This window comes from Emydura macquarii, unplaced genomic scaffold (assembly GCF_026122565.2).
Source record: "Emydura macquarii macquarii isolate MOO-44397 ecotype Brisbane River unplaced genomic scaffold, CSIRO-AGI_Emac_v2 contig_2805, whole genome shotgun sequence".
In the NCBI taxonomy this organism is placed as follows: domain Eukaryota; kingdom Metazoa; phylum Chordata; order Testudines; family Chelidae; genus Emydura; species Emydura macquarii.
This window is the reverse complement of record NW_027132942.1, coordinates 2909591-2922695: the sequence shown is the minus strand read 5'-3', so window position 1 is coordinate 2922695 and position 13105 is coordinate 2909591. Positions and strand designations below refer to the sequence as shown.

At 45.6% G+C, this 13105-nt stretch overlaps 1 protein-coding gene across 2 annotated transcripts in view; it reads left to right on the top strand.

Moving 5' to 3' along the window:
* RNF220 (ring finger protein 220) overlaps nucleotides 1-13105 on the top strand; it is a 332511-nt gene that overhangs the window by 302855 nt on the left and 16551 nt on the right. For both annotated transcript variants that reach the window (XM_067567892.1, XM_067567893.1), the window contains 2 exons: nucleotides 10432-10540; nucleotides 11970-12044. In XM_067567892.1, the coding sequence (XP_067423993.1) occupies nucleotides 10432-10540; nucleotides 11970-12044 (184 nt within the window). The remainder of the gene's footprint in view (nucleotides 1-10431; nucleotides 10541-11969; nucleotides 12045-13105) is intronic.

Below are 13105 nucleotides of genomic sequence, written 5' to 3'. Positions count from 1 at the left end.
TTGGCAGCCCGCACCTTCTGGAGTGGCATGTGATCAATCTGCCACACATCTTACACTGGAGTTCCTTCAAAATCCCCATGCTTTTAAACGGTGCGATTGTATCACATTTACCCATCGCCCAAAGTTTTGTGAGACTGGCAAAACCATCCATTGTCCAGTCAGAAGCAGAGCTCTTTCCATCAGCTCAAAGCTGAGGTTCAAAGGAGGATCCGAGGAATCAAAAACAAATGGGGGAGGACAAAGCAAAAGAAGTTCAAGCATTCACTGACAGACATGATATGCCAGGCTTTTTCTGTGAGACAAAGACCCTGTACGGACCAAGCCTCACACCACTGAAATCTGAAGATGGTAGTGCTCTTCTTAAAGAAAATGAATCCATCAGCATGCTGGAAGGAACACTATCAAAAGCTTCCAAATCAAGAATCGACTGTGACTTTTGGCCGTATCAACTCTCTCCCTCAGCACCCAGTCTGGGAAACTCTCACCAACCCACCAGTGCCTCAGGAGGTCCGCAGAGCAATGAAGAACAATAAAGCATCAGGTCCTGGTGGCATACCAGCTGAAGTACTGAAAGTGGGGGGAGAAACACTGACTAATCAAAATCTGGCGCACTGAAGAAATCCCCGCTGACTTATACAATGCTGACATCGTCACCGCTTTCAAAAGAGGAGATAGGACAGACTGTGGCAATTACTGAAGTATTGCATTCCTCTGCATCGCTGGGGAGATTCTTGCTAGAATCGTACTGAATTGTCCGCTCCCTCTTGCAGCGGCAGTACCCCCAGAGTCCCAGTGTGGCTTTAGACCATCACAAGGCACCACTGACATGATTTTCGCAGCCAGGCAGATCTAGGAAAAATGTCAAGAACAACACCAGGAGCTGTATATGGCCTTTATCTCTTGGCCTTTGACTCTTTTGTCAACCGTGAGACTCTGTGGAAAATCATGTCGAAGTTTGGCTGTCCCAAGCAAATTTGCCACTGTTGTAAGACTCCTCCACAACCAGATGACTGCCTCCATCCTGTGCAGTGGCTCTACATCTGAGGCCTTTGCCATCCAAGCTGGCATAAAGCAAGGCTATGTACTGACACCCACTCTTCTTCCTTTTCCTAGCAGTTATGACAATACTAATCCAAGACTGTCTGCCACAGGGCATTGGTATCCAATATCGGACTGATGGCAACCTCTCACAGCTCTGTGCCAGAACCAAAGAACCGAATTCCAGGACGCAGATGATTGTGCTATAATTGCACGTTCAAAGGAGGATCTACAAACAGCCCTTAACTGCTTCGCTGAAGCTTACGAAAGCTTAGGGCTAACCCTGAACATCAGCAAAACAAAAGTTCTCCACCAGTCTGCTCCCGGTCAATCATCAGACCCAGCAAGGAAGATCTACATTGCCAGAGAAGAACTGGAAAATGTAGAACACTTTGCCTACCTGGACAGCCATCTCTCACCGAGGGCAAATATAGACATCAAGATTCAACACAGAATCCGCTTCACCAGCCTTGCCTGTGGCAGACTGTCTCGTCAGGTGTTCAACAACTCAGACGTCAGAACACGCACTAGACTTTTAGTTTACAAAGCCGTGGTGATCCCAACTCTCCTCTACAGCTGCAAGACTTGGGTGACCTACAGAAAACACCTGTAAAACATGGAACGGCTGCACCAGCGCTTTCTCCAGAAGATCCTCTACATAAAATGGGAGGATCACCACACTAATGTCAATGTCCTCGCGGAAGCCAACATCTTCAGTGTTGAGGCCCTGATTATCCAGCACCAGCTGAGATGGAGTGGGCACTGCATAGGCATGCCTGATGCATGCCTACCAAAACAATTGCTGTATGCCCAACTCACCAAAGGATAAAGGAAACGGAAAGTCCACAAGAAATGCTTTAAAGACGCCCTCAAGACAAACATCAAGAGCTGTGGCATCGACATCACACACTGGGAGATCGTAGCCCAAGATAGGGATAACTGGTGAAGACTTGTCTAAGAAGGAACAACCATTTTTGAGGAGAAATGCCAGAGAGGAAAGGACAGATAACTGTCATGCAGCAATCGGGTCCAGCCCTGCCTTCCTATATCCCCTGAAACATCTGCCAGCGAGTCTGTGGCTCAAGGATCAGACTCCTCAGTCATCGAAGGACCCAAAGAAAATAAAACCCGTGAAAGAGATCATCCTCGACCACCGAGGGGTCACCAAGACCACCATCATGTTGGAGTTCCTTCGAAGTCCTGGCACCTTTAAACTCTGCGATTGTATAACATTTGCCCTCTTTTAAAGCCTCCTGGATGAAGAAGTATTTATGAATTTAGAGGGTTCCTTGTTAACCTCGCTGTTGGACAGACACTGGTTTACCTTTATGTCCAATCCCAGGGACCAGTCCACACGAATGGTACCTTGCGCCCCTGCAGAGCGCAAGAGACTTCAGCAGGAGTCTGCGTGGATCTGCCTAAATGGATCAGATTTGCAGGATCGGGGCCTTCATTTGCAGTCTCACCAGTCAAGTTGAAAGCGGGTGGCAGGTTAACCTTTCATCAGACCTGTTTAACCCTTTTGCCCCCAAGCACGGAGTTTCATAGTTAACCAAATGAAATAGGTTGTGCTGTTTAGATGGTGCGGGAGTATGGCTGGCATTGAGTCTAACATGGGAGTGAGGTGCAAAGCCCCATCGTCATGCTGTTCCATTCCTCGATTCTGAATAAGTACCTCTCTTGCTATTTATACAGCACCATAGCTATGCATGGGGCTTTACGGACTAATAAAACACAGTCCCTGCTCCAAAGAACTTGCACTCTAGTTCATACGTACGTTGAGTGGTAGGAAAGAAGGGGTTTGGGTTAAGGAAGGAGGAAGGTCACAGATTGTGGAATTGCATTATTTTGTTTTTCATCATGATTATAATGAATCAAATCTATTCCCACCCCCAAAATTATTACAGTATAGGCTAGTGACCTGACCCCTGCCCTTAGCCAGGGAAAATGGAGTTTTTTTCTATCCCAATCAGATTCTTGAGGAGGGTGAATTAGACTTTATTTAAAAAACAATTGCCCATGAGTGAGTTAGTGGTAGAGTAAATTATCCTGCCCACCCTCCATGTTTTCAGGCATATGAAAACAAAAATAAATGTGAAAGGGAAGAGAGGGGGAGGTCAGAATATCAAGTGTCAAAAGTAGCTCATGAAATTTTAGTGGTAGTACATTTAATCAGTGCTAAATGTTTTTTACAAGGTGCATACAAACTGGAGCTGTAAAAATTTATGGAATGTTATGTACAGTGTGACCATTTATGAAGAAGGGAAAATTTATACCCAGCTGAAATAAACAAACCAGAGGGATGTTTTATGGAGAACGCTTGATGACAGAGTTCCTTGAGTGAAACCCAAGGGAGGCGGAGTCCTTTTTCAGAGCCTGCCATGCCAAAGGCTTCCCCATCACTCATGCTGTTACGGTTTGCATCACACCCTGACTTCTGAATACACAAGGAATTGAAGGCGGTGGCATTCTTCTCTGTTGATTATGTGTAACTGGCCTGTGCAGTGAATCCCTGCTGAGCTGCTGCAGTAGGCATCCTGCAGAGATGAAGGCTTGTCCCCCTACACACACAGCTCTGATTCCTAAGCCCATCTTGGTCAGACAGTCTCTTGCAGCTTTTCTCAAAGGGCAGTCTATAATAATCTGTTGTGAAGGGTTAACAGAAGTCAGTCACGCGGGCATCAGCATTTTTCATTTTGGTCAAGTATTTTATTGCTAAAGCACAATCCTCTGTATATTGAGAGATTCCAAGGCTGCAGAATCAGAGATAATTTAATTAATGGAGTTGCTTGTGATTGCCCACTGGGACGTCAGGTGGGAATTGCTCAGTTTAATTTGAAGAAACAAAGTTCACATGCATGCAAATGTTTGACACATGACAAGAGGGTGGGATGGGGGCTTTGAGGTGGGGGAACCTGACTCACCTAACCCATGATAGTCGAGTAATGATGCTAATTGATTTACACACTGATCATTTTCTCTTGTTTAATGCATCTGTGCCCTTGTCCTATCCAGCACCTGAACAGAGCAGGTGTTCAGTTGGGGTTTGTTAAATAGTAGAGGGGGAGGAGTGTCTCTTTTCCAGTGTAACAAGAAAACTGCTATGAAGAAGCTCCAAAAATACTTCTGATGCTGTTTTTAGTTACTCACCCCAGTGCTGTTTTCCCGGTTCCATAGAACTGCTTCCTGTCTTGCAGCAGACACACCAGCCTCCGCCATGGATGGCTGCACAGTTGTCTGGTTGACCACGAAATCCAGTGACTAGACAGTAAATGGCATTGGTCAAAGCTTCATCTTCAGGGAAGCATCAGTGCCTCTGTGGCTTCTGCAGGTCACATTGCTTTGGTTCTCCAACCAGAGGCAGTCACTGCACACCTATAAACATCGTGAGCTCAGGACTCTCCATCTTCAATCTGAGTGAGCCTGCTTCTTGGTGCTCCTGGCGTCTCTTGGCTACAGGAAGCAAGAGACAAGTGTGTTCTGAATATCGACACCAGGAGCGGCAAAGTAAGACATAGCAGCAAAGCTGCGTAAGAATGGCCATTCTGGGTCAGACCAATGGTCCATCTAGCCCAGTATCCTGTCTTCTGACAGTGGCCGATGCCAAGTCCTTCAGAGGGCATGAATATATGGTGGATCATCAAGTGATCGATCTCATCAACCATTGGCAAACAGCAACCCCTGCCTATCTTGGCTAGGAGCCATTGATGGACCGATCCTCCATGAATTTATCTAGTTCTTTTTTGAACCCTGTTAGTTTTGGCCTTCACAATATCCTCTGGCAAGAAATTCCACAGGTTGACTGTGTGTTGTGTAAAGAAATTCTTCCTTTGTTTGTTTTAAACCTGCTGCCTATTAATTTCATTTGATGACCTCTAGTTTTTGTATTATGAGAAGGAGTAAATAACACTTCCTTCTTCACTCCACACCAGGCATGATTTTATAGACCTCGATCGTATCCCCCCCCTTAGTCATCTCTTTTCCAAGCTGAACAGTCCCAGTCTTACTAATCTCTCCTCACATGGAAGCTGTTCCATACCCCTAATCATTTTAGTTGCCCTTTTCTCTACCTTTTCCAATTCCAATATATCTTTTTTGAGATGGGGTGACCAGATCTGCGTGCAGTATTCAAGGTGTGGGCGTACTATGGATTTATAAAGCAGTAATATGATATTTCCTGTCTTATCTATCCCATTCCTAATGATTCACAACATTGTGTTAGCTTTTTTGACTGCCGCCTCAGAATGAGTGGATGTTTTCAGAGAACTATGCACAGTGACTCTAAGATCTTTCTTGAGTGGTAACAACTAATTTAGAACCCATCATTTTATAGGTATAGTTGGCATTATATTTTCCAATGTGCATTACTTTGCATTTATCAACACTGAATTCCATCTGCCATTTTGTTGCCCAGTCACCCAGTTTTATGAGATCCCTTTGTAACTCTTCGCCGTCGGCTTTGGACTTAACTATCTTGAATAATTTTGTATCATCTGCACATTTTGTCACCTCACTGTTCACCGCTTTTTCCAGATCATTTCTGAGTATGTAGAACAGCACCGGTCCCGGTACAGACCCCTGGGGGACACCGCTATTTACCTCTCTCTATTCTGAAAAATGACCATTTATTCCTACCCTTTGTTTCCTGTCTTTTAACCAGTTACTGATCTAGGAGAGGACCTTCCCTCTTATGCCATGAGCACTTACTTTGCTTAAAAGCCTTTGGTGAGGGACCTTGTGTAGTGCATGTGTTGTGATGACTCAGTGAAATGCCAGTGCCAGAGGCCATACTAGACAGCTGCAATAGTACTTCACTGATCTCTAAGTAGTTTACAGAAGTCGAGGAACATCACTGTTCATGTGTGAAGTGGTAGAACTGGGATGCAGAAGGGTCAGATGACTTTCCCACGGTCACACAGTAAATCAGCAATAGACTAGAACCCAGGAGTCCTGACTCCCCGTCCTGTGCACTGTCGGCTAGTTCATTCTGCTTCCCGTGACCAGCAGGATGATTCTACGCTACCTGCTTTCACCCAGCTTCAATGGCTGGCTGACTGACTGCCCACCCCTGCTAGTCCTTGTTTTTTCAATACTGCACAAGCCACTCCCAGCCTTTTCCAGGTAAACACGTTGGGGGAGGGGCAGGGAAGGAGAGTCCGATGGAGTTCCCCGCTTGCCTGTTGCAGGAAGAATTGCTGTTGAGTGATGCTTAGCTTTAGGGTGCAAGCAGCCAGTTGAAGGTAAAACACGTCAGTGGAACAGCTTGTGTTCTGAGTGGTTCGCCCGATGCTGCAGCCAGACGCCTGGGAAGTGACTCCTCTACCCCCGCCCTGGAAGAAGCGTCAGTTTCCTTTTATGTACTAAGTTTCTCCCTTTGGCCTTGACCCCATTTCCTCCATCTCTTTGGAAGCAGCAGGGTAATTAGCTCTTACTTTGTTTTGACCCTGAACGTCAGGTCCTTTGTTTCTGCTGTTCCAGGAAGCTTTCCCAAAATCTCAACTGCAAGCCATGCACTTGCAGCCAGAACTCTCTCTCGAATCATGAGATGGGGTCAGGCTCTTATCCACTTACTGGATCCTTAGGATTTGCTCTGGGACAGAGCTCAGCAGGGAGGAATAGCGAGGTTAAAGGCTCCAGCGGCAGAGCTTTGATCACAGCTCGAAGAGTTGCACTTGTTAAAACTCCCTCTCTACCGACTGCACCCCAGCCTGGTTAATAAATGTATATTTAACAATGTCTGGAGCGTATGAAGTGATAATAACTAAATCGATAGCTCCCACATTGATTGTCCAGGATCCCTGCAGCGTGACGCACACAGCGGTGTGGTAATTTTCCAGCTAACTAGCGCTCTGATCTACAGCCCTCCTATTGATTGGCCATTGTATCAGGCAGGCTCTGCGCACTATTGCTTATGCCTCTATTCAGCTGCCTCTTCTGATTTCATTCATTTATTGCTGGAGAGGTGCAGTTATCTCAGAGACTCTCCAAAACTGGCTGATGGGATCAGCCCTTCGGACTTCTGTGAGCAAGCCATTTGCTATCCCCTCCACTTGTTGCACTGGTAAATTTCCCTTTCAAACTCTGGCTCGGATTGGGTTGGGACTGAGACAGAAACTCTCTGCTATAATGTGAACATGGAAGAGTTCAGCTAACTGAAGTTTTCCTTGTCTCCCACCTCTGCTTGGTTAACTGGAGAGAATCTGGTTTCTGGCAGAGTTCAAATGCCATCATAAATTTCCTTGTGCCTTTCCTGAGATAGAAGGGAGAATTAACCTCCAACATCAGCTCTCCGTATCTTTCAGTATTCAAGTTCAGCAGCACCCAATTCTGGCGGGCAAGGGAGATGGTTCTTGGCAGTCTTAAAATCGGTGTCCCAACCTGCATTCATGGCTAGAACTGGAGCTGTGCTCTGTCCTGATGGTTCCTAACGCTGCATATGTCTGCAGCGCCCATTCCATCTGCACCCTCTTGACCTTGGTCTTGATCAGAAAATTGACTCTAAAGATCTTTTGCCATTTGATCCGTTTCCACTGTAACTCGTAGCTGTTTGCTCTACTGATAACCAGGGTTTTCATCGTCCTGGCTCTGCCCAGCCAACATGACAGTGGGAGAAGCCAGCCAGATTCCATTCTGCTTGTGAAGAGGCAGCAGAATGGCCAACCTAAGTTATGTTTCCAGAGCTGTGACTAGAGGTGGTGATTGCTAATGCACCATGCAACGAGTCCATGGCCAAGCAGTGAGTGTGCTGTGACGGCTGCTTACGATCTCAATCATGATGGTTTGACTGCCTCCTGCCTCAAGCCACCTGTCGGTTCATGATTTGCTAAAATAAGTTCTTTACGGCAGGGACTGGCTTCTGTTACCGGTGTTGCTAGGTACACAGAATAAATGATACAGTCTCAGATCATGGGTTTTCCTTGCCATTCTTCTGACTTCGAAGCTCCATAGATTTGACCTGAAATTAACTTAGAACGAAACGCAAACTGCTCAGCTGTTCTTTCAGTTGCCAGCAAACTCTTTCTGTCCACCTGGCAGAATCGTGAACATGGACTTGCCTGGCCTTATGACAGGGCCTGTGCAACAATATAACGCCGCCTCTCAGAAATGAGCCCGGGCAAGAAGTTCTTGCAAAGCTGCTTTTCCATCTAGCTCCTTGATATGATGTCTGCAGCTTTGGCTTTGCGCCCCATTCCCTCTCCTTCTCAGTGCCAGTAACCTGAGAAGTGAGACTTCATTGAGCAGAAACCCTCTGTACCTTATCTGTCCTGGTGCAATGTGCTGCCAGGGCCAGGATCCCAGCAGAGGCAGTGCACCTGGCCTCTCAGGGAAGGGAGTTGCTTTTAGAGTCATACATTCCAAGGCCAGAAGATGCCAGTATGATCATCTGCTCTGACATCCCGCATAACACAGGCCATAGAACGTCCCCAAATAATTCCTAGAGCAGAGCTTTTAGAAGAACAGCTCAACTTGATTTAAGCATAACTGATGATGGAGAATCCGCCATGACCCTTGGGAAATTGTTCCAGTGGTTAAAAACTGCATTCCTTCTTTCCAGTCTGAATTTGTCTAGCTTCAACTTGCATCAGGCTATGCCTTTCTCTGCTAGGTAGAAGAGCCCATTATCAAATATTTGTTCCCCAAGTAGGTACTTACAGGCTATAATCAAGTCACCCCTTGATCTTTTCTTTGTTAAAATAAATAGACTGAGCTCCTTAGGTCTGTCACTAGAAGGCAGGTTTTCTAATCCTTTAAGCATTCTCCTGGCTCTTCTCTGAACCCTCCCCATTTATCAACACCTTTGTTCAATTGTGACACCAGCACTGGGCACACTTCCTCCGGTGCCAAACGTACAGAGAAAAGAATCTCTCCACTCCTACAGGAGATTCTCCTGTTTCTGCAGACCAGGATTCCATTAGCCCTTTTGGCCCCATCTTCACACTGGGGGCTTGTGTTCAGCTGATTACCCTCCATGTCCCCCAAATCTTTCTCAGAGTCCCTGCTTCCCAGACTAGAGTCCCCCATCCTGTAAGTGTGGCAACGTTCTTTGTTTCTAGATGTATATATTTACGTTTAGCCATATTGAAATGCATAGTTTACTTGTGCCCAGGTTACTAAGCCATCCTGCGTGCTCTGAATCAGTGACTTGTCCTCTTCAGTATTTACCACTCTCCCAATTTTTTGTGCCATCTGCAAACTTTATTAGTGATGATTTTATGTTTGCTTCCCGAGGTCATTGATTAAAACGTTAAATTGTGTGGGGCCAAGAACCAATCCCTGTACTACCTCACTAGAAACACATCTGCTGATGATTCCCCAATTACAGTTACATTTTGAGCTCGATCAGTTAGCCAGTTTTTTAATCCATTTAACATGTGCCCTGTTAATTTTACATTGTTCTAGTTGTTTAATCAAAATGTCATGCAGCACCAAGTCAAACGCCTTACAGAAGTCTAAATATATTACATCAATACTATTATCTTGATTAACCAAACTTGTAATCTCATTTAAAAAAAAAGATACCAACTTAATTTGATAGGATCTGTTTTCTATAAATCCACGTTGATTGGCATTCATTATAATCACCTCTAGTCAGTCCTTTAATTCTTTATTAGACAAGTCCTTTTTGATACGCTCCATTATCTTTCTCAGGATCGATGCCAGACTGACAGATCTATAATTACCTATGTCAGCTTGTTTACTCTTTTTAAATATTGACACATCATTAGCTTTCTTCCAGTCTTCTGGAACTACCCCAGTGTTCCAAGATTTATTGACAATCAGCATTAACTGGTTACAGAGCTCCTCAGCCAGCTCTTTTAAAACTCTTGGATGCAAGTTATCTGGACTGCTTATTTTAAAATGTCTAGCTTTAGTAGTTTCTGTTTAACATCCTCCTTAGATACTAGTGGAAAGGAAAGAGTGTTATCATCACCATATGATATGACTGCTGTTGCTCTTGAGAGAAACACTTTCCCAACTCCAGAGCATCACTCCAAGCTTTGTTAGGAGGGAGTTGACATGCAGCCTCTTACAGTGATAGGGAAAGAAGGAAGTAAAGGGGAATGACTCCCACTTCCACCATTTAGTTTGTGTGTGTCCTGCCAAAACATGTTCTGTATAATGTTACCCACCCACACTGCTTCACTTTTTCAGATCTCTGCTGAGGATTTCCAACATGACAGCGTTCGCTGTGCTTTTAGCTGAAAGAATGCAAACAATGGTCTTCTTAATAGTCCTCCCTTTTCAGATAGTCCTCTGCATATGCTGAAATTGTTTCTTTGGACATTGTCACTGCGTCTGCTGCACCTGCCAAAGGGACCATAAATTTAACTTTTTGTTAAGTCCCAATGATCTCGTTTACCCAGTAGCCCTGACTTTCGTCATCTCTTGCAGAATTACAGAAGACTCTGCAGTGACAACATTTGAGGCGTTAAAGGCTCGTGTCCGTGAGTTAGAAAGGCAGCTTTCCCGTGGAGACCGCTATAAATGTCTCATTTGCATGGTGAGTAGCACTCCAGTTGTGGCAATGAATCAGAAAACGTCTTGGTACCTTTGACTTGTCTTTGCTGAGGTGGGGAGAGGGGAGAATCCTACTGCTTTGATAAGGTGAATACATCCCTGTCCTTACACAAGAAAAATCTCTCTTCCTTTCTCTGGGTAAATGTGTTGCAACTTTCTTTCCGCGTGCGTGCGTGTGTGTGTGTCAGTTATATCATTTAATTGGTGTTCATAGTTGTGTCTGTATTAGGAGCAGAAATTTCTAACTTCATAGGACAGCGTTCCCCTGTCAGATTGACCATGCAGAGCTCCCAAATGCCTGCCTTCTCTTCCTGCACGTGCAGAGTTGCACATCCGTAAGGAGAGGGGATGCCTGATTTGAGACCCACCATATGACTTAAAGACCAGAATTTTGCCTGTGTTTAAAAGTTGCCGGTGCCCAGTTAGTTATGCGCCTGTTGGCACTTTGGCTTGCCTAAAGAAGGGCTGCAGCTCCCTCTAATGGCTCGGAGCCTGCAGCTTTCTGTGTCTCTCGTTCGGTTTTATTTCCGAGCGCTATTTGTCCCGTGATTCAATGGAAGTAAATATTGCTGGGACGGAGTTGCCAGTGAAACTTGAGCTTGTGCTGGGGAGCAAGGCTCGCACACTTGCTCGCTCGCTCACGGCTGGCATTAGGTGGATCAGACAGGCCCCAGTTTCTGATTCTAGGCAAGGCATCTGGTCTGCTGCTGTTTTCTACCTTCACTAATCAATCACTTAAAAGCACTAGAGAGCAAAGACGTGCCTGCTGAAATGACTGCGGTATTCTTGGTAGATAATTAAGCTATTCCAGCAGAGCGGACAGTTGTGAGGAGAGTTAATCTTATCCCTTCTCTCTGGCTCTTGCACAACCTGGTGACTTTTCCATTGGGAATACTGGTACGTGGCCCCAACTTTGCTGCAATTAGAGGCCTGCGGAATAGTCGTGGCTGGCCAGGTCAACTGACTGAGGCTCGCGGGCCTGTAAAGTTGCAGTGTGATATACCTCTCTAGATAGCCAACTGAGCCATGTCACCAGCGGGTGGGTTCTGGGCTTCTGTCAGGCAAAGAAATGGCCGACGGGAGCGTTTTTTACCTCTGTTGCTCTTGGGGTAAAGTTTGGGGTCCCTGCTTAGTTTTCACTCAGTCCTGAAGTCAGAGAGAGCTTGCCTAAGTAAAGGCCGCTTGATTTCTATGCTTTGTTTCTGACTGATGCCTTATACCTTGCTCGCTGTGTTAGGAGCAACTCCTGAGCTGTGCTCTCACCAAGATGGGAATAGTGGGGAGTGTCTATAGCAGGTAACTGCCCTCTTCTCCTGCCCCATCGCCAAAGCCAGTACCCTCGTGACATGAATGTAGGCTGGGAATCAGCCAGCCTTTTCTGTGACAAGAATGTCTTTGCTTCTTCTCCTCAGGACTCTTACACAATGCCCCTGACTTCCATTCAGTGCTGGCATGTGCACTGTGAAGAATGCTGGCTGCGGACTCTGGTGAGGCACTTGGTACTTTCGCATTGATTCATAGACTTCTCCCTGTCCCCAGACATGGACTTGCATTAGAAGAGAAGGTTCTTGCTTTATATGAAATGATCTAAGTGGGGTTCTGCGCATATGGGGCACCCAACCTTCGCTGTTAAATACTCCAGTCAGATTCGAGTTCTTCCGGTTTGATTTCATTGGCTGGAAGTGGGTTTGAGTTACCGAGGGGTGCTGCTGCTCACTCTTTGTTTCCCTGTTGGAAGGGCTCCCTGCTAGAACAATTCTGCCTGTGGAATTCCTACAGACTTCCAAGAGAGTTTCATGCATTGTGCCGCTGCCTCTGGTGCACTTAGCTGGGATATGCTGACCTGTGCAGCATCCCCTCTTCCGGGAAACCCGCTGAAAAGTGTCTCAGTAGCAGAGAATATAATAGATGATTTTTATTTAGAAGTACTGTTTTCTTCCCCTCTTGTGATTAATTGAAGCAGCGACAGGCAATTTGGAAAGAGTCTGGTCGGTTGTCTGGAAAATCGGGCACTGTTGGAAATGTGAAATAGATGCCCCGGGGGCTGCCTTTTGGTTAGTTTCAAGGGGAGGCTGTTGTGTTAACTAACATGAATATTTTGTTAAACGAAGTGATGTCCTTTCCTTTCTTAAAACTGGCTGTAGTTCTTTTAATCTGCTTTTATTTTCCCCCTCTGACGCTGATGCTAACTTTTCATTTCACTCCACATGGGCATTGGAAATTTGAGCTAGTCACTTTCACTTTGTGATGCTCGTTCATTAGCAGGATGCTACAGTGTTGAGTTGCAAACGATGTAGGGGACTGGCACTCCTCTAAAAGCTGCTAGGTCCTGCAAAATCTGATTTTTACAGGACACATTGTAAATTTGGAGCTTCAACTATCTGGTGCTGTTCCTTTAAGATACTGCCTTTTAAATGTCTTGGCCAAGAAAAGTTACTGGGATGGTGAAATGCCTGCAGCATTGGGTATTAATAGCAACCTCTGTAACGTGCCTCTCCCCGGGCTGTGTTTTATAGCTGTGCAGCTACACCCCTGTCACTATTTAGAT